At 46.5% G+C, this 21836-nt stretch overlaps 2 protein-coding genes across 4 annotated transcripts in view; both read right to left on the reverse strand.

Moving 5' to 3' along the window:
• CRACR2B (calcium release activated channel regulator 2B) overlaps positions 1-8175 on the reverse strand; it is a 76074-nt gene extending 67899 nt beyond the window's left edge. The window contains exon 1 of the mRNA XM_075928240.1: positions 7734-8175. The gene's annotated coding sequence lies outside the window, so the exon portion shown is untranslated. The remainder of the gene's footprint in view (positions 1-7733) is intronic.
• A 5887-nt stretch (positions 8176-14062) lies between these two features.
• The window catches only part of PNPLA2 (patatin like domain 2, triacylglycerol lipase), a 50939-nt gene continuing 43165 nt past the window's right edge, over positions 14063-21836 (reverse strand). For 2 of the 3 annotated variants that reach the window (XM_006114870.4, XM_025180566.2), the window contains exon 9: positions 14063-21514. In XM_006114870.4, coding sequence (XP_006114932.2) covers positions 21250-21514 — 265 coding nt within the window. In that variant the 3' untranslated portion in view covers positions 14063-21249. The remainder of the gene's footprint in view (positions 21515-21836) is intronic. The other variant, XM_025180567.2, reaches the window with a different exon arrangement.

Below are 21836 nucleotides of genomic sequence, written 5' to 3' on the forward strand. Positions count from 1 at the left end.
TATAGGTAGCTGAGTACTGTAGTTGATTACTCCCTTACATCCCTATCCCATGCTACAGTGCTATGACAACCCCAGGCCTAGAGTAAGCTCATAGGTCTTCATCTGGCCACTAGACCTTCTGAGTACAGTAAAACTCCATTGGTCCGGCATCCAATGCTCCGGCACTCCTGATGGTCCGGCACCATCAGGAACCCGGAAGTGCTCCGGCGGCCGGACAATTGGAGCTGCTCTGCGCCTAGCTTCCCCATTCAGCCTCTGCTGAAACTAGCTGAATCGGGGACACCTGGGGCAAAGCCGGACTATCGGAAGGGTGGGCTATGAGGGGTATGGGGTGGCATCCCCCCCATCCCAGACCCTCTCATAGCCCCCCCTTCCAATAGTCCGGCATATCTGATAATCCAGTACCCCCGGGTCCTAAAAGTGCTGGATTATCGGAAGCTTACTGTATTTGTTAGCTTGTTCAAGACACCCTCAAGCGCTTCTCGTAGACAGGGATATCTTTCTCCCCAGCACTGATAACTCTGGTCCAGCTGAGTTCCCAAATCTGGACTAATACTAACGCATAACGGCCTATAGGCAGGTTTGCAGTTTCAAATAATCCTGGAATACTATGGACAGATGTGGTCTTCTTGTCTCAAAAAAGATATACTGGCATTAGAAAAGATTCAGAGAAGGGCAACTAAAATGATTAGGGATTTGGAATGGGTCCCATATGAGGAGAGATTAAAGAGACTGGGACTTTTCAGCTTGGAAAAGAGGAGATTAAGAGGGGATATGATAGAGGACTATAAAATCATGAGTGGTTTGGAGAAAGTGAATAAGGAAAAGTTATTTGCTTGTTTCCATAATATAAGAACTAGGGGCCACCAAATTAAACTAATGGGCAGCAGGTTTAAAACAAATAAAAGGAAGTTCTTCTTCACACAGTGCATAATCAACCTATGGAACTCCTTGCCTGTGGAGGTTGTGAAGGTTAGGACTATAACAGGGTTTCAAAGAGAACTAGATAAATTCATGGAGGTTAAGTCTATAAATGGTTATTACCGTATTTTCCGGCGTATAAGACGACTTTTGATGTTAAAAAACATCCCCCAAAAATCGGGGGTCGTCTTATACGCCGGGTATACAGCTTTGCGGCTTTGCAAAGCCTCGGGGGAAGCCGGCGGCGGGGCATCCCACTGTCCCGCTGCCGGGGCGTCCTCAGAGGCTTTGCTCCCGGTGTCCCTGGTCTGCTGGGGACCGTCTCCAGCAGACCAGGGACACCGGGAGCAAAGCCGGGGAGGTGGAGGGGCGCTGGGGTATAAGACGAAACCCTATCTTTTAACTAAAAAATTAGGGGGTCGTTTTATACGCCCAGTAGCCTTATATGCCGGAAAATACGGTAGCCAGTATGGGTAAGGAATGGTGTCTCTAGCCTCTGTCAGAGGATGGAGATGGATGGCAGGAGAGAGATCGCTTGATCATTACCTGTTCGATTCACTCCCTCTGGGACACCTGGCATTTGCCACTGTTGGCAGACAGGATATTGGGCTAGATGGACCTTTGGCCTGACCCAGTATGGCCATTCTTATGTTCTTATTCCTTATGACTGCAGTTTTGACATCCCTTAGGGTACGCCTACAGTGCACAGGTATTTCGGGATACTGGAGGTATATCAAAATAGCTACCCCATATCTACACAAGCCGCCCATTATTTCGAAATAATGGACGCACTATTTTTACATCCTGGTAACCCTCGTTCCACAATGGTTAAGGGATGTTGCGAAACAGTGTGTTATTTCGAAATTTGACACTGTGTAGACACACCAAATTTCAAAATAGCCTATTTCAAAATTCAATCAAATTGTGTATCTTATTTTGAGGTTAGGGTGCTGTGTAGACGCACCCTTAGAGAGTCTCTCTCTAGCTGTTGCTATAGAGATTTAAAAAAAAAAATCACACCTGCACACATACATGTGTGGACAGACAGCCATCCAAGTACAATCCCATCCGGAACCTGGGTATGTACTCTGGCAGCTAGCCCATGGCAGCATGCTGACATGGCTACACTGTGTAATTTACCCAGGTAGCAAAGCTAGTGTAGGTATGCCTGCATGTGCTACACTCTCACCTCTTAACCATACTGCAGACATACCTCTAGAGACCAGGGTGTGAATGCTACCATCATCCTCCCATACAGGCATAACAATCTATCATTTTAGTTTCCTCCAGCCTTAGCTATCAGCTTAGAACATCAGTGGCTGATTTAGCATGCCAGCAGCAAACATCCCCCACTGCCTTCACGAAAAAACCTATGAATCATAAAAAGCATTCTCGGAGTCTGTGCCAGCACTAGACTTGAGTCACAGAGCACTGCCACAGGTGGCAAAGGGGGAGTACCTACTGGGAAAGTCTACCTACCAGCATCTGGGGGATGCAGAACTCATTCTCCCAACCTGGGCTACGGCCAGGAGAATCCAACAGAGCTCTGGCTTTGATTCAAAGTTCACGGGGCCAGAATTGCCACCCGGCCCACAACAGACAAACTAAGGTGGTTGCAGTGATGTCAGCTCTCATGATTTTGTCACAAGTCTCACAATATTTGCTTGTTTCCTGAAAGTCCAGCTTTGTAGTCATGTGATTAATCAAGACTCTCAGCTTTCATTTTAAAAATGAAAAAAAAAAAGGCCCTAGCCCTCCTGATTGCAGAGAAAAGCATGAAAACACTATTTAAGTGCATGTGAAAGGCTGAGAAACCAGAAAATACAGCAAACAAATCTCACAACTTGTTATTTTGAAAATTCTCACAATTTTTAAGCCAAACTCATTACTTTTTTGGAATGGTTGGAGATGGCAACGCGCAGCGTAGCCTAAAACAGGGATAGTCGATTGTTTTTGTCAAGGTCCAAATTTCTTGGTCAAGGTATAGTCAAAGTCCAGACTCCAGAGAAACAGTTTTCACACCACATGTGTGCCTACTCAACAAATACATGCAGTACTATGCATTAGTAATATACCAACCTTCTTGCTTATATTTTTAGTATATGAAATGAAAAATAAAATCAAACCTAAAAATAACCTCCAAGAAACATAATAAAATTACATCTGAGACTGAGAAAGTACATATGCTCCATTTTTTTATGGCAGAAACGGATGATAATTCCTAATTTGCTTAATTTTAACTAAGGATTAACTATCAGTCGTTAATTCACAATATAATGCATTAGAGATTGTATTGTAAGAGAATGGGAAAGTTAAAAAAGTAAAAACAATAACGATAAAAAGTAAATAAAAAGATTTTGTGATCCATCCAAAAGCCTAGAGCAGTCGGGATTTGGCCCACAGTCCACCTGTGGACTACCCCTACCTCAGAATCCAACGCAGATAAAGAGGGAATGCTCCCTGAAGCCACCTCAGGACTTCTGGTACAGAAGCAGAGACATGGTGACACACACTTAGAATGGTACGTAGGGATGTAAAATCCCACTTAATCAGTTAACTAGTTAAATCTTAGGTTTAACCAGTTAACCAATTAAGTGGGATCGGGAGACGACTCCAACCCAGCTGGAGCAGCCCTCAGCCTACAGGGCTGCTGCCACCCCCTCTGAGCCTCCTCCAGCCCGCAGGCAGTGGGCTGCTCCCAGGCACTGGTTTACCATTACCCAGTAAGCATCACCCAGCGAGGGTGATGCTTACCAGGTAACTGGTTACCTGTTCACATTCCTAAGTGGCATGTTCCTTTCTATGGCCTTTGGATTTGGAACCACATGCACAGATAGGGAAATAGCTCTTGGAAACAACCATGGAATTATGGCTTTGGGCTGCAGGGTGAGGAAAAGGAGACTTTTGCATTACAGGCACCAATAAAAGTGGTCAGAACATCTCCAGGAAGAATCAACTCCATTTTATTCCTCCAGGCTTTTCCAGACGTGGCAGTAAGTGCAACAACAATCAACGGAAAGGAAAGCTGGCCAATAATCACAGTGCTGCTCTTTTTACGTTAGAATAAAACCAATGGCTCAAAATGTGCACCTACACTGAGATCCACAGCTGGCATAGCATGACGTAGCTCACCTGAAGGCTATAGAGCTGCACACATTTACACCTCATCCAGTCTAAGGCAAGCTAAGCACCTTCAAGTAGATTAAATGGGAGTCAGCTCTTAGTGCAGTCCCATTATCAGTTAACCAATTAACTAGTGATTTAGCTAGTGAATCCCACATATGATTTTTTTGCCATTTAACTGGAGAAACTAACTACGGTACTATATATCAAAGCCATTGCAAGGACTGATATCTGTAAAAATCTGTCAGCATGAAAAACATGATGGGGGTAATGAATTTGGTACTGGTCTGATTTGTCTTTGTTAATTGATCAGATCCCATTCTTTTTCCTCTGCCGTCTCTTGGCAAAGTTTTATGAGCAATAGCATAGAAACTGGGAGCTGATTTCTGCCCACAGATTAAGGAAGACAGTACATCTAGTTCACATTTGGAAACTGATCTTTGCAACAGTAAGTAGTAGAAGCTTTTTATTTAAAAGAAATAGTTTATATTCTGCAGAAACTGATGGCAAGGGCCTTTAACTTGCATGAGAAAGTTTCCTGCTCACTAGTGGCAGGTAACATCAATTGTTGTAGAACCTGAAAAGTCCAGTGATTGGCTGGCCTCTCTACTGATATTGGCAACAAAGATTAGAGGCTACAGACATCTCCATCAGATCTTCACCCATGGTGGTGGTTTCCACATATCATGGTTGAAGAACACAAAGAGACACCATCTATCCTATGAATCAATATGGGACTTCTTCAATTCAAAGGTTGGAAGGGATCCCGTCTTAAATCCGTCTCGAGATTTTTATGGGACTTTTACGGGGTGACTTTTATAGGGGAGAGATTATTCCATATTTGCCTACTGCGGGTTCCTTTCGACTTCCTCTGAAGCATCTGGTGTCTGAAGCAATGTATGGGATTAGATGCCAGAGCAGTGCTCCATGTTCAAGTTTCCAGGGCTGTCCAGACAGCACCTATTTAGCAGCAGAGTACATATTTTTTATGTTTATATTGTAGTATGATCCCAGCAGAAATCTATATTTAGAAAAGGGCAGGAAGGTTTGAAGTACTGTACACCCAGAATTTGGGGTAAACCAGTTAGGTAAGAGATTTTAAGTGTTTAGATATTCTCTTTCTGATGTCTGTAAAGGCCTCATTTGTCAGCTCACAGCAGCGACCTCCTGGACATCTCCATCAGAAAATCTTTCTTAGCTTATTGCGTCTCTGCAGGATATTCCTGGCCAGGATTCACTGACATTGATATGTATCTGAGGCTTGCAGTCAATGGCTTCTTTCCCCGGCTGCTTTCATGAAGCCCCACAGGAAGGATCTGAAGTTACTTACACAGCCGCTGTAGATGTCCATATTCGTTTGTGGATGCAAGGAAGGCACCAGGGTTCAAAGACAAGGCTTTCCTTTGTAAAGCACCATGCTCTACTCTCTCTGATCTAAATTCAGAGACAGTAGAGAACCAATATAGCTGAGCAAGCCATTACATTCTATAGTGGTCTCCAACACCATCATCTCCTTCTGTGCACCCGAAGTCATCTGTAGAGCCCTGCAAATCTGAGGATATGCATGGCTCATTTTTGTGGGTATGAATGAGGACACAAATTTTGTATCTAGAACCCTGCAAATTTGCAGATATCCGCTTTATATCCATGGCATTCACATCCGCAGACATGGATGCGGCTATCTGCGGATTATTTTTGCAGATGTCAATACCAGTTTTGTATCTATGCAGGGCAGTTGTTACCTGGCTCCAAACACTGGCACGGGAGGAGGTTTCATGAAGAGAGGATGTGAATCATCACCCAGTTTACATTCAGGTATTGGAAAGAGCAGGAGTGAAAAGCCCCGCATCAAAGTCAGTGGGAGCTCGCTGGCATACAATGACTTGCAGGATCAGGCCCTAAACTGTCAACTCCTCAGGTCAAAGCCCACAGCTTTGTTGTCTGTGAAGCGTCATGCACCCCATAGCAATATAACAGAACTCCCAGCCCCATTCACTTAGCCTTACAGTTTGCTTGCTCTTTATTGCTAGAACAATATTTAATTACCTTACCCAAATAGAACAGTGTTTGGGAGGGAGAGAGCTTATGACAGGAAACTTAAATCACAGTGCCCTCTTTACAAGAAAGAGACCAGTAACAACCAGGCAGACAGGGTAAGAAGAGCCCTGCAGTGACTAGGAAGAGAGGCATATATAACTCTGAAGGATCAAGAACTTTCCCCACTCCGGGATCATCCAAGGGCAATATTAAGCCAACTTTTTCCACTACCCTACATACCCCATATTACAAGTTTTCAGACAAGTGCAGAGTAAAGCAGAAAGATTTTTTTTAAAAAAAGAGACAGTCAAACCTACTTCATCTGGGCAACATGATCCAATAATAAAGCCAAGGGAGTGTTCAAGAGAACAGGGAGCTCCATTGACAAGTCTACATGAAACTGAAGCTCTGTAACTGATTTGAGCCAACAATTCTGTCCTAATTCCATGCCTACTCCTTTGTGTCACTGAACCTGTTGACAGCTACCTTTAGAATATTTATTTGTAATGGTTCATGACCAGTCAGTACCCTCAGCTTTAAACTGTCACCTCTCTTGCCCTACTAGAAAAATACAGGATGCTGAGAAAGGGACATAAATGTACCCTTCTAAAAACTCATGAGCAGCTGCGGTCAATAGTCTTCTCACAAAAGAGTTGTAGAACCAGAAGTGCTGAACTTTTATCATCCTCCAGCTGGGAAAATGAAAAGCTCACAGATATCCGCTCTTGTGGCTACTTTCCATGGTTGTTCCTGGAGGATCTGAGCTAAAGGCTTAAGTCAAAACACTAAGCAAACATACAGCAACAATGACTGTGCCAGACAATGTTCTTTATAAAATACCCTCCTGCACCAAGAGGCCAATCTAACAATTTCAGGGGAGCCAAATATGAGTGATCCAATCCAGTGTTTCTCAGCCAGTGGTACAAACACCCTTAGGGGTACTCAAGAGAAGTCGGAGAGTGGGGGGTATGTCAACACAACTGAAATTTGGAGAAGACATTTTTGGGTGTAAAAAATACAAAACCAAAAATTCAGTTATTGCCCACCCAGCTACAATTAAGTTGTTTAAACAAATGTGCTGCAACAATGGTAGAAAAAAACCTGTGTTTGAAAACTGTAGGTACTGGGGGTACTTCTTTTTAAAGGGGTACTTTAAAGGGTAAGAAACACTGGTAATCTAAACACTCAGCAGAGCAGCAGCACTGGCGAGGAGGGGGCAGGAGGAGGAGAATGATGGAATGAGCGTTTACAAGCATTACATAGCATGGCTCACCCACTCATCACTCAGCCTGCCTGACAGGAGTGACACGGGGCGAGGGAAAGGTGGGACACCTGTGGGTTTGCCTGATCAATGTAATTCTGAAGTGGAGACTTGGAAATGGTAGGAACAGGGAAGCCTGACGCCCTCCTCCTTTTTCCCCAGTGCAGGGCGTGCAGGGCTTGCAGGGATACCCCCGCCCCCCCCCGCCGCCCGCTTTCTGGGCTGACAAGCGCCAGCCCCCCAATGCTGCCGGAGCCCTCCCTTACCCGCCAGACGTGGGGGCTAGAAGCAAAGCCGCGGGGGGGAGGAGGGCACGCGCAGCCCCTCCAGCACCCCCCCAGGCTGCACCTGCGCTGGGCAAAGGGAGCAGCTGCCGGCTGTTCGCGCTTACCTGGCTGGCGCCCGGGCTGCGGGCCGGGGGGGGAGCCGGCGCCGAGCGGGGTGGGGGAGTGGGCGCCGCCCGGGTACCTGCGGCCGGGGAGCTCAGCAGCTCGGCGCGCCCCGCTGGAGGCGTCTCCAGCCGGAAATGCCCGGAGCCAGCGCCAAGCTCCCTGCTGAACTTTCTCAGCCCTACACACGCCCGCCGCCTTAACCCGCTCGCCGCCGCTTGGCAGGCGCAGCGCCCCGCTCCCCGCCTGCCCCGGCCCCACGCAGCCCCTGGCTGCCACCCCCTCCTCGGCCACTGGAGTGGGGGGCGCGGCTGGAGCGAGCAGGCGGGCGGGCGGCGTTTGGCCCCGCTGACCTTGAAATGGCCACGTGGGGAGTTATTGCTTTTTCCACCCGGGCACGGGGAGAGCGCGCCCGGGCTGGAGCCGATATAAGGGGAGGGGAATGGGCACACACATCGCCTGCGGGGCTGTTGCCAGTGCCCCGAGCCGCTGAAAGGAAAGGCTGACAAAAGAGGGAGCTAGCGGCTCTGAGCGCCTGAACGCAGCAAAGGCCACCAGTCCGAAAAGAGGGAGGGGGAGAATAGAAAGCCCACCACGAGCATGGTCAGCTAAGGAACCAAGGGGAGGAGGGGGTGACATGAACCAACCAAGCCTTCCTTTAACTGTCCTGTTCGGCCCCAAACTAGAAACAGGAGCAGCCCTATCGGGGCACCTTAGAGAGAGAGAAATAGAGTGACTGAGTGAGTGAGTGTGTGTGTGTGTGTGTGTAAAAAAAATCATGAGCTTTCAAGAGCAACCCTATCGGGGCACCTTAGAGAGAGAGAAATTGAGTGAGTGTGTGTGTGTGTGTGTGTGTGTGTGTGTGTGTAAAAAAAATCATGAGCTTTCAAAGGTGGACAAAACCTACTGTGTGAGCAATGACCTTCAAATGTAAGCCTATAACTATCCAAAGCAGGGTAATGGAACACTTGGAAAGTTTGAATATATACAAACTAGCCTGGCCAGATTGTATTCATCCACAATCTGCATTAAGGACACACAGTATCATTCCTGCCATATGTTGTGACTAGGGGGCCAGTTGTAAGTATGGGTACCTCCAGATTGCAGGCTTCTTTGGAAAGAAGCTTTTTTGGAAGAGATCTTCCCAAAAAAACTTCCTCTGAAAGAGAGCATCCACACTTCAAAAGCCCATCGAAAAAGCCATCTGCTTTTTGAAAAGAGAGCATCCACACTCATTGGATGCGCTCACATGTACGCTGTGATTACTATGGCTGGAGTGGCCATTGGGGCACCTGTGCTTTTTCCTGGAGGCTTCTTTGCTCGAAAAAACTCCCTCTTCTGCATCCATACTCCCCTTTTTCCGAAAGAACTCTTTCGGAAAAGGTGTTCTTCCTCGTAGAATTAGGTTTACCAATGTTGGAAAAACCCCCGCATTCTTTCGAAAGAACACAGTAGCAGTGTGGAAATAAGTGAAATTTTTCAGAAAAAACAACCATTTTTCCAAAAAAACCCTGCAGTCTAGACAAATTCCTTTTAATTTACAAAGTTTCTGATTAATAACATCCCTTTTCGGGGGTATTTTTAGTGGAAAATTCAGGAGCAATTTCCCTGAAAGTGAAATTAGCCCATAGAAAACAGCCTAAGGAAAGGGAGGCCCTGTCGTATATCGATTTTCCAAGCGCTTGACAATGTGCTACATGGAGGTATACATTTCCAAGTTAAAGTTGAACTCCTCCTCCCTGTAAAGTTTTGTTGATCTATTGGCATGAAAAGGAGGTGCACAGTAAAATAATTCTGGGATGTAGGAAGATATAGAAGTTGAGCATCTTACAGAATCAAAGCCTTAATTTGTATATATGAAAATATTGCTCCAGAATTGATTTGTATTGCCCTGATTCAGCTCAGGATTCTGTAAGGCCAAATTAGACAGAATAGGGGTTGTCATATTATTCCCATACATTTGTCATACATTATACATCCTGTTTAGTGAGAATTGCACATCTCTTTATTAAGAGCCAGATTGTGATGCTTTTGCTTCTTCTAAATATTCCTCCACCGGGAGCACTACTGAGGCAGAGTGGCCTTGTTCTAGAGCAGGGGTCTCCAAACTTTTCTGCCCGAGGGCCGCATTAACTATCAAACAGCAGTTCGGGGGCCGACTACACACTTGAGGTCCAAATAAAAAACAATCAAAACATGGATGTTGTTTTTAATTATTTATTTAATATTATTTTATTCAATTATTATTTAATAACACATTGATACACTACACATGAACACCTGTATTAGTGTGAATGGTGAAATTGTTTCCTGGATGCCAAAATAGAGCCCAGCCCACTAGTGACCTCATGAGAGAGCTAGCCAATAGGATAAGAACGCACTGGCCAATAGGGAGCAATTGTCCACGCCAAGTCCCAACCCCTCTTGCTGTGAGGGACGCGCAGAGCCCGGGCTCGGCCGTCAGTCCGCAGGGCGTGTGGCCGTCCGTTGGCGGCTCCGATCCCCCGCACCCCCGGCCGGGGAGTCTCGCTGCCCAGGGCAAGGGCTGCGCGGGTCCAGAGTCCCTCCTCCGTCCCGCTGGCTCCTCCGGCTTCCCTCTCCTGGCTGCCTGCCCAAAAGAAAGTGAGTGCCGGCCGCCCCTGTCCTTCCGGCCTCTCCCCCTTTTGAGCCGGCACGCACGGGGCGTGCCGCTCACCCTGGCGTCCCTGCCCCTTCTCCTCCTGGGTCCTGCCGCCTTCCTCGCCTGCCGCGCCTGCGGCTGTGCGCTCTCGCTCCCCTCTCCGTGGGCTTTCCCCTGGGCTCCACTGCGCTGTGCCGCTCGGCGCTTCTCCGGGGGAGGGGCTGTCAGTGTGGGGAGTTTCTTCCCCGCCCCAGCTCCGCGGCGCTGCGCCACTCGGCGCTTCTCCAGGGGAGGGGCTGTTAGTGCGGGGAGTTTCTTCCCCGTCACAGTCTCCTCGGGCCAGATGAGAGGGCCTCGCGGGCCGCATCCGGCCCGCGGGCCGTAGTTTGGAGACCCCTGTTCTAGAGAATAGAGTACTATACTAAGATTCAGGAAATGGGGGTTCTATTCTGTCATTGGCCTACTGGGCAAGTACACCCCTTATTCCTTAATTTCCCCATCTGTAAAATAGGGGTAAGAATGCTGACTTTTGTAAAGGAATTTACAAAGATCTATTGCTGAAAAGAGCTAAGTGCAGATATTATTACTGGTGGTCTAAGGTACAATCCAAGATAACTAAGGGTATTACAATCTGCCCCTAAGATGCTCACAGGGAAGCCAACAGCCTTGCTGGGCTCCTGCATAAGATATGTGAGGCAGCTGCTCTGTGCTGTTGGAAGGGTCAGGGTCCAGGGCTACCAGCTCTCAGTGCTGCCTGGACTGTGGTGCAACCCACCGCCCAGCCCTCAAAACCACCCAGAGTGCCTGGTGCAGTGTTCCAACAGTAATTTAAGAGGCCCGGGTTCCAGCAGCTGAATTGCTGCATCCCAAAACAGTTAACCCTCTCATATTCCCTGTTGGTGGGCCTGGTTGCTCATGATAGGCCCAAAGTGTAAGGATCTCACCCACCTCACTTGTCTGAATATTTCAAGTAATTTTCAGGACATGTTCCTGTCTTTTACCTGCTTTTTCCTGTCAGTAGAATGTGGTCAGAAGAAAATTTATCAGGAATAAAAACAACAGCAATATGAGACTGACAGTACAAGGGCAAAGAACCATCTGATCAGGAAGATGAGACAGACAAGATAGTCTTTGGACAACGAACAAAAGTTTCCAGGACACAGGCCCTGGTTCTCAAGAGGGACTACAATTGCTTTGACATTTCCTGGGAGAGCAAGATGGCAGTGCATAGACAATTCAGGAAGTTTTTGGAGTGTTGAGGACAACTTCCTAGAGCAAGTGTTGGAGGAACCAACAGAGCTTCATTCTCCTCTTGACCTGCTGCTCACAAAGAGGGAAGAACTGGTAGGGGAAATAAGAGCAAGGGCAAGCTGAGCAGCAGTGACCATGAGATAGTTGAGTTTAGGACCCTGACAAAGGGAAGAAAGAAGAGCAGCAGAACATGGACCCTGGGCTTCGGAAAAGTGGACTTTGACTCTTTCAGGGATCGGATGGGCAAGATCCCCTGGGAGGCTAATATGAGGGAGAGGGAAAGGGAGTCCAGGAGAGCTGGCTGCATTTTTAAAAAGTGCAAGAACAAACCTGGAAAGATAATGGAGCAAGTAACCGAGGAATCAATCTGCAAACATCTACAAGATAAGGTGATACGTAACAGTCAGCACAGATTTGTCAAGAACAAATCCTGTCAGACCAACCTGATAGCTTTCTTTGACAGCACTCTGAGCAGCATATTGCAAGAGGAGTTGAGCAGTGATTAAAAGAACAGGTTATGGTCTATTTAGAAAAGTTGGACATTCATAAGTCCCTGGGGATGGATCTAATGCATCCAAGGGTGCTAAGGGAGTTGGCTGACATGATTGCAGAGCCATTTGCCATTATCTTTGAAAACTTGTGGTAATTAGAGGAGGTCCCGGATGACTGGAAAAAGGTGATCATTTTTAAAAAAGGGAAGAAGGAGAATGTGTAACTACAGACTGGTCAGCCTCACATTTCAGGCCCTAGAAAAATCATGGAGCGGATCCTCAAGGAATCCATTTTGAAACTCTTGGAGGAGGAGAAGGTGATCAAGAACAGTCAACATGGATTTACCAAGGACAAGTCATGCTTGACCAACCTAATTGCTTTCTATGATGAGTTCTGTGATATGGGGAAGAGATGGATACCTTGACTTTAGCAAAGCTTTTGATACAATCTTCCACAGTATTCTTGCCAGCAAGTGAAAATAATATGGTTTGAATGAATGTGCTATAAGATGGATAGTTCGGACTTGATGGGTAGCAATCAATGGCTTGATGGCTAGTTGGCAGCCAATATCAAGTGATGTGCTCCAGGGACCAGTCCTGGTGCCAGTTTTGTTCAACATCTTCATTAATTATGATGGGATGGATTGCACCCTTGGCAAGTTTGTAGATGACAGTAAGCTAGGGGAGAGATAGGGTCCAGAGTGCCTACATAAATTGGAGGTTTGTCTAAAAGAAATCCAATGAGGTTCAACAAAGACAAGTGCAGATCCCGCAGTTAGGATGAAAGACTTCCATGCATTGCTACAGACTGAGGACTGATTGGCTAAGAGGCAGTTCTGCAGAAAAGGACCTGGGGAATTACAGTGGATGAGAACCTGGATATGAGTCAGTGTGCACTTAATGCCAAGAACGCGTCCCTGCTGTGCACTATATAATATGGCACTAATGTCCACCTTTTGCTGTATGTTGGACCTACTTATCCCTCTGTGACATAAGTGCACACAATTATTTTACTGTTGTCAGTATTGACCAACTCCAGTGTTTGAACATTAGAAATCAGGCCACTGCACATGGAGATATTTTTAAGTGATTTTTTTAAGTCCGCATTATTTTTATTTGCCTTTTTGTTTCAGATCAATTTTCAAACTTTTCTCCACCACTGGCATGCTAGAGTCTTTGAAAAAAATTAAAACGAAAAGAATGAACACACAACTCCAGGGGCTGGGGCTTTTAAAAGCTGAAACTCCAAATATTACAAGAATTGGTATCACATAATTAAACAATGAATTGAAAGTCTGGCCACATTGAAGTCAATAGCAAAATCTCAGTACATGAAACCAAGATTTCCTTCCTGCTGTCTACAGTCTGGTGGAAGGAACAGTGCTGTTGTCTGTCCCCTCTTTGAAAGCTCCCTCTTCACCTTTGTTTGTAAGTAGGAGAGGTTGCAAATGTAAAGGAGACACAGCTTTTTTTTTTTTTTAAATGAAAGTCTAACCCTTGGAAGAACCTGGCGATTGGTACCAGTCAGCAGATTGCTGGGGCTGAACAGGGCCTGCACCTGGGCTCAGTTTGCTGCAGAAGCCAACAAACCTTACAATCTCACACTTTTTGTATCAAATGAGTTTGAGTTGTATCCCCGCAAACCATTTTGCTAATCCCAAAGTAACAGGAAATAGCAGCTGTTCTGTGGGGAGGCTGCCCCAGGTTAGCACATCCCCCCTTATTCTTAGCAACTTGTCCCATACCTTTTAAAGGAGTTAGTAAGAGCTGGGAATGGAAACCAGGCCTCCTGAATCCCAGCCATGCACTATCCACTGGCCCACACTGCCTCCAGTGCACTCGAGAGGAGTCCCTCCCATTTGGCTGCCTAGAACTCGAACGGGGTGCAGCCCAAAGATCCCACTGTACCATCTTAGTAAATTTCAAATCTTTCAGAAAAAGAAAATAAAGCTGACACCACACCATCTGAGAATTTTTAGAAAGTTTTTATTAGAGGTATATTTTGGCCAAAATAAATAGTTACACTTTCTTCAGCAAAACATTAGGAAACAAGAATAGGAAAGAGGGGGAAAAATCATTTTTAATACTGAACTTTCAAGTGACTGGTGCTTCTTAATGACATTACGGTGTAAATAAATCAATTGTTTTAGGTTATCACTGGTCTAATTACTGCTCCGACTTCCATACATTCCTACAGTGCTCTGCATTTATGCTCTATGGGGTCCAACACATGTGGCTATTTGGCCGGCTGAGTGTGGTAAGTTGGCTTGAACAAAGTGGCTATTTGGCCAGTTCAGTGTGGCTAGTTCTCTATAGTGGCTACTGCTTCAGAACTGGTTGGACACCACAGCTCTGCACACACCCCTCATCAGCAGAGCTCTCATCTATACGCTGCAAGCAGAACACTGGCACAGAAAACAAGTTTTATTTCTAAACCTGTACTTGGCATCTGCAGTTCCCTGCAGGAAAACCTGGGCTTATCAATTCAGGGCAAAGGTGCTAATGAATTAGAGATTTACTGTAGTGAAGCCATGGGGGTAGGGGGACAGATCAATCAGATTGCTGATTTCCCTCCCAGCTTTGAGGCATGTTGAAAAGCAACTAAGTGCAGCCACATTCAGCAAGGCAGTTTCCACAGGGAGAGTGGAATGGGAGTTGGTAGGGAGTATGATGGAGAGCATGACAAGGCAGGGACACAACGTAAAGAAGGCATGCTGTGGAGTTCAGCACAGTGCTGAACTGGCAGATGCATTATTAGGACCAAGCTCGTCCATTGTTTCCTTAATCACTTCTTAAATCAAATGCCAGCTCTTGGGACACTTGCAAAGCTCAGAATCTCTCTCACACTCAGCACTGCCACAGCATTGACCAGAGAGGGACTCCATGGAGCAGATAGCAAGAATGTTGTCCACACCCCCATGTGAACACACGAGTCTGTTCTTCCAAAGGAAGTGGTGCAAGTTTCATCATCACTAGAGTCATTTAAAACTGGACAGAATTGGGCAGACGATGGTAGTCTGGTAGCAGCCCTGCATGACTTGAGAGCACTTAATTTCTCTGGCTCCCTGATTTTCCAGCTGGCTAAATACTTTTGCAAAGAGTAACCCCCCAGGATCCCTGAATATCGGAGAGGAGTTGGGCAACCCCTCCCCTGAGAGAGCCATTTGCAATGATATTAGCAAACATGGAACAAACCCAGCCTCTGGTACATTCATCATGGCTTACAGTGCAAGTTCCAAAGAAATGCAGTGTTGTGCATAATACAGCACAGAATAATTTAGTCGTTGGTTATATACACAAGTTCATTATGTGCCTCATTACAAGCAACAAGTGGTATTTACAAAAAGTGTATTTATTTTCTTAGGCAACATGGGCTAAGGTGCTATATAAATAAGTTTGACATCTGTGGTACATGTGACTGGATGATTAGCAACATTACCGCAGACCATAAAAGGGAAGAGATGCAGATAGCAAAGAGCATATCTGAGACCTGATCAATTTGAATGAATTCAAATCAATGCAGCCTGATGCTGTTCAGCACAGGGAAGGAATTAGCTGGAAAAAAAAAATCTCAGAGCTAGTGGCAATATTATTTACAAACTCATGAATGACAAGAGATGTCCCAGGAGACTGGAGCAGAGCTAATGTAGTGCCCATCTTTTAAAAAGGAGGAAAAAGAGGAGATAGAGAACCATAGCCCAGTCAGCTTAACTTTGGTATCTGGGAAATTACCAGAGCAGTGTATAAAATATTCCATTTGCAAATACCTGAAGGGGAAATCATTAGCAGCCAACTTGGATATAGCAAGGGAAAAAAAATCGTGTCAAACCAGCCTGATTTCCTTTGACAGTGTAACTGGTTTGGTGGATGGGGAGAATACCTAAACTTCAACGAGGATTTACACAGCCCTGCATGGCATTCTGGTAATTAAGCTGGAGAAATTCAGGCTCAGTGGAACTGCTATTAAATGGATAAATGATAGATTGAATTTCAGCTCTAGCCTCCAAAGTGTTGGCAACCCTCCTCTTGTTTTGTCATACATCATTCCATTAATATTATTCTTTGCTTGCAGTTGTTCAGAGACATTTTAATAAACTGGAGATCAGGGGGATGGACAACAAAATGAAATTCAACAGAGATAAATGTAAAGTGCTATGCTTAGGGAAGAAAAAACAGATGCATGAATAAAGAATGGTGGGAAACTGGTTTAGCAGAGGCCCGGCTGAAAAGGACTGGGAAGTTCTGATGGATCAGAACCTCAACCTGACTCAATGCAATGCTACTGCAAAGAAAATAAGCAAATGTAATTTTAGGTTACATTAACAAAGGCACAGCATGCAAGTCATGGGAGTGAAATTAGCACTCTGCTCAGTATTGGGTAGGCCCAATATTCCTGCTAACTTTTTCTATCCCTGTGTGAAATAAATTTTGATATACGCTTTGAGGCATGTGGTACCACCAGTAGGAACACATGTGCCAGCTATAGGCACTCTGCTTGGGCAGCTGTCCAAGCACTCAGCTTACAGGGAAGGCTGGTTAGGCCTCAGCTGGAGTATATGTCCAATATTGGTCACAAATGTACCTAAGGGATGTAGAGAAAATGGAAAGGATCCAGAGGTGAACAACAAAGATGATCAGAGGGATGGAATTCAAGCTACATGAGCAAAGGCTAAAGGAACTGGGTAGGCTTAGAAGATTTATGGGAGACCCAACAGTCCTCAAATACTTAACTTTTCTCCATCCTTTATGAAAGCCTCTCTCTCTTGACAAAGAGGGCAGGAGAAGAGGCAACTGGCTTAAACTACAGCACAGCAAGTTTCAATTAAATCTCAGGAAAAACTTCCTAATTGTAAGAGCAGGAGGACAACAGACCAGACAGCCTAGGGAGATTGTGGAAGATCCTTTACTGAAGGTTCCCAAAAGGAGGCTGGAGAGGGATGGCTTGGACACAATACAAATCCTGGAGCTTGGAAGGGGGTTAGACTAGATGACCTTTGTGGTCCCTTCTAGCTCTATGAGTCTAACATCTCAGGAAGGCTGTGGAAGCCTATTCCAGAGCTTACCTACCCTTACAGTTATTAGGAAATATTTTCTAATATCTAACCTACATCTCCCTTGCTGCAGGTTAAGGCTACAATTCTTGTCTGACCTTGAGTGCACATAGAGAACAACTGATCATGGTGCTCTTTCAAACAGCCCTTAACATATTGAAAGACTTATCAGGTCTCATCTTAGTATCCTTTTTTCATGACTCAGCATGTCCAGGTTTTTTTTTAAACCTTTCTTGATAATGAAAGGTTTAGAGAAAAGTCTGACTTTCTTGCCCTCAGATTCTCTCCAAACATCCAATCTTTCTTTATAGATGTAGCACCCAGACCTGGACACACTACTCCAGATGAGATCTTATAAATGCTGAGTAGAGCAGGACAATTACCTCCAGTGTCTTTCAGACACAGGACATCCTGTTTATACACCCCAGAATGCTATTCGCCTCTCACAGCTGCGTCAAAATCACTGACTCACTCAATTTGTGATTCCCCTGTAATGGCCACTGCTCTTGTTCAGTTGTACCTTGGTTCAGAGTTAGAACTCTGAAGAGGCCTCAGAGGATAGTTAATCTTCCACAAGCGAGAATTTTTAAGTCCTGAAATTCCTTTTGGTACTACGACATAAGTAGCGCTGGGCATTTCTCTTTGAAAGACAGACAGTTCTTGGCTAGTGCTGAACCCCTTTGGGAGTCATGCAGCAGCCACTGCATCACATGAATTACGTATGAGCTTCCAGGCATCAGTCTGTCCACTGCAGGTGCCACACTGACTCCCAGCAGGGAAGTGGTTAACACTCAGTGGTATAACACCACATGCCTTCATGATGCTAACTTGTGGGAAAAGAGGAGTTTCCACCCAGGAGAATTAGCTCGTCCAGGATTTTAAAAAGATGAATCTTGGCTCCTTATTGCACAGGGTGAAAGGCAAGAAATTCCTTTTCTAGCTCCTGGATTCACTCCTGGGAAGGATGGAATGATAACCAGAGTCAGAAAGAAGGTTAATGAAGTTGCAAATTCAGGCCTTTAATTAACCCTAGGAGTTAAGTATTTTGAAATGCATGGACAGCAGCCAGCCAGCCTGAGATCGCCCCACAGCTCAGCCCATCCTGGGACCAAGAGCAAATCTGTGCATCTCAAGCCTCTGGACCCAGGTGAGGGGAGAGCTGCTGGGAGCCCGGCAGCATGACTGCATCGTTACTAGCAAGGCCTCGTTAGATAGATTCCACACTGAGTTACTCTGCCAGAAATGTCATTTAATGGTAGTGGTTTACAAACGTGCGCACGCGCACACACACACACACACACACACACACACACTCACTCTATGGCCTTGCCAGGACAGGCAGAAGGGATAAGAGGAAAGAGACTACACCGTGCCTTCTACACACATATTCACACAAACAAAACACACGGTTCCCATATACTTCCTTCTCACATACAGTTCCCCATCTCCATGCCTTGCCCCTTAAAGGATTTTGCTTTTGGAGCAGGCCTCCCTCAGCCCTTGCTCCCCAAATAATTTCAAGTGGTTGGGGTCTTTTTGTTTTTGAGTGGGGAGGAGGGCACAAACTTGGCAAGTACAACAACAGTTGTCCATAAGCAAAACAAGGCAAGAACTTTTTGCAAGCCAAATCTCATGGAGTTTGTGACTATGCAACCTCATATTCTGGGGAGCTAAGATTATTCTGCTGCCACGTGTCTTTTGTGATTCATAACCAATGCACCCGAACTTGTGTCAACAGCCTGACAGCAGGCCATTGCCACCAACAGGGCTTACATACAATTCAACAGCCCCATCTTCCCCACTTTTAAATCTGTGTTTCCTCTGAGTCTCTCACACGCTGGCTCATGGCTCCTCTATTCCAAATTGCATTATATGAAATGTGTTAATGAAGGCTAGACTGGACTATTGCAAAGACAACAGTCATCAACTAAGTTGGCACTTGCACTATGTATGCAATGTCACTTGATGGCTGGCAAGGAGACATTTTCTAAATCACACAATCTTGTGGAAACAGGACAACCACCGCCGATAGCAGCCACAAAATGAATGCCATGGTTCCCTGGTGAGCTCCTGGCTGTTTTCTGCTAAAAGCTGCATGTCATTATAGGCAAGATAGCAACGCTCCTCCTTTTTGTGGAGTCAGACAGGGTGTCTCACCCCCATCAAGTGGGTCACACAGGCCATTATTACTAACAAGCAGCCTGCAACCAACCTTCCAGAAGCTTCTCATCAGGTCCAGGACACGTGTGTTCTGCTGGATTTTCTATTTTCTCTCCCTCCAAGCTAATTTATCGAGTGCCAATCACCAGAGTTCGTGGGTGCATCTTCTCTTCTTTACAGAGTGGCATTTGAGAACCTTTTGCAAGTCACTAGTCTATATATGCACATTATATAGGTGAACTTTAGGCAGCTCTCCCCTCCCACCCCCGGAAAGAACACATACACATTTGCTTTGGCCTACTGCCAATTGTTTGTGCTAGCAGGAGGTAGGAAGAAGCCCCACATAGCCAGATGAATTACAAGGAGAGGGACCTTGAAGATGGTTTTTTTTCACAGACATAGTCACAGTGCTAGGATTTTGGCTTTTTCAGTACATCCCATCTTCACTGGAAGCCCCGTAGTGAGAAATGAGGCAAAGAACAAGTGGGCCTAGACACCTGTCCTCTCACAGAGAAGGTGCCAAAGAAACAGCTGTGCTAGAAGCCTATGTGCAATGGAATGCTACTGGGTTACGTTGGGACACTAGATGTCAAGGCAGCAGCCTTCCCAACAATGGTAATGAAACACCGGGCAGAGCTCAGCTCTGGTAGAATCCAACTGATTCATGTGTTAGGTGACAAAGACAGTGGCCTGCATGCAATTTGGCACTTCTAGCTTCATTCTCCCCCTCCCCGCGACTTCAGTTCTCTTGCTCACTATGCTGTCATCTTTGAGGCAACACCACCTTTGGCAGCAACAGGAAACACACAGCTCCCACTGGGGAAACGGGCCTGGCTGCCTCTCTAGGACCGGCAATCTACACCATCCAACGTCAGCTCCCTCACCAAGGCCTAAACTCACCACAACATACACAGGTGCAGCATCACAACGGAGTTCTATCCGTTTGCGCCAGCAGGGAATTAGCTTCAGGACTTGCCAACTCCATGCTCCCTTGGAGTGGGAACCCATCCCCCCTACCCCCAGATGACCATCTCCTGGGCACCTGCTACGACATTCCTCCACAAGCCACTTGGACACGACATGCGCTGCTCAGTCTTCACCTTCTGCCTTCACCTTCCCTTAGCATTCCTTCCCCCATGGCAGCCTTCAGGCCAATCCAGAGAGGGGGAAGGAAGGCTAGTTCAATTCAGATGAATGGGAATCAGGCAGCCAAATCCCCCCAAAAAACACCCCTTCAGCTGAACCTCTCATGTCTTTAAAAAAAAAAAGATCTCAGCCAGTTTTGGCATTGCAGATCCCCACAGCACAAGGGAGACAAAGATCCCTATGGAAAAGATACAAGGCAGACCAAGAGGAGGAGATTTAGGAAGCTTAGTGCAACAATAGGGAGTATCCAGTTCTCTCCTGAACCTGCAGTCCCAATGGAATCTGTTAGCAGCAGCAGGGCCAAAGCTGGCTTTGAGTGGAGAGGGGAAGTGGGGACAGAGGTCCAAATTTGGCTCCAGTGAAGGAGCACTGAGAGGTGGGCTTGGGCCCATAGGACAGCTGCTTTGGCACGACAGGTTGCTTTACCTTTTGGTAGCACAAACAGCGAAGAGCCGCAGGACCCTGGATTGTTTAAACACACCCACACAAAGCTGCAAATGGGTAGAGCTAAACCCAGAGACCATTAAAACACGCTCCAAAGCATTGATCGCGTCCTGATTTAGTGACTCCAGGTCTGTCTCCTGGAGGATCCCAATGGGACAGTTACAGCACAGCCAGGGACTGCCACCTCCCCCAGGCTGGGTGTCACCACACGTCTAAGAGGTCATCTGCAGCAAACGTGTTCATTTGAACGCTGCGCCACTGCTTTCTTCCCAGGGAAGCCGGCATGAACCAAGAGGTGACTGGTTGCTGAGATGCGGGACTGATGCCATGCGCCCCTCCAGCTACGGCGGGGGGCTCAGAAGAGCGGCAGGCTCTCTTGGACACGGTCTGCTGGCGAGAGTCTCATCTGCAGCCCGTCCGAGGGGAAGATGGAGGCCTGCATGTCCACGTTGATGCAGAACAAGCCCAGCATGAGCTGGCGCTGATACTCCTCCCACTTGGTCTTAACGTCCGTCAGGGAGAGGTTGCTTCGCACCCACTGGGGCAGGGCCTCACCGTAGGTAGAGGCCAAGGGGATTGGCAGACTCTGGGTCCTTCGGAGCTCAAAGTGGTAGTAAAGCCTGAAAGGCAACAAACGTGGGTTACCACTGAAATGTACGGAGGGGAGGAATGCTCAGGCAGGACTCTCCAGGGGGGCCAGGGCACAGGATAGGCAGTTGGGAGAACCAGGTTCTGTTCCCGGTTACTCTGCTGGCCTGCTTGGGTGACTGAGAAAAATCACTTCACCTCCGTACACCTCCCTTTCCACTCCTACCCTTCACCTATCTTGTGTGTTTAGACTGTAGACTCTACTGAGTAGAGTTGGACTCTTACTAGGTGAACACACAGCGTATAACATAGTGAACTCTGATCTCCTCTGGGGCCTCTAGGCATTTCCGTACA

The sequence above is a fragment of the Pelodiscus sinensis genome, chromosome 4, assembly GCF_049634645.1.
Source record: "Pelodiscus sinensis isolate JC-2024 chromosome 4, ASM4963464v1, whole genome shotgun sequence".
In the NCBI taxonomy this organism is placed as follows: domain Eukaryota; kingdom Metazoa; phylum Chordata; order Testudines; family Trionychidae; genus Pelodiscus; species Pelodiscus sinensis.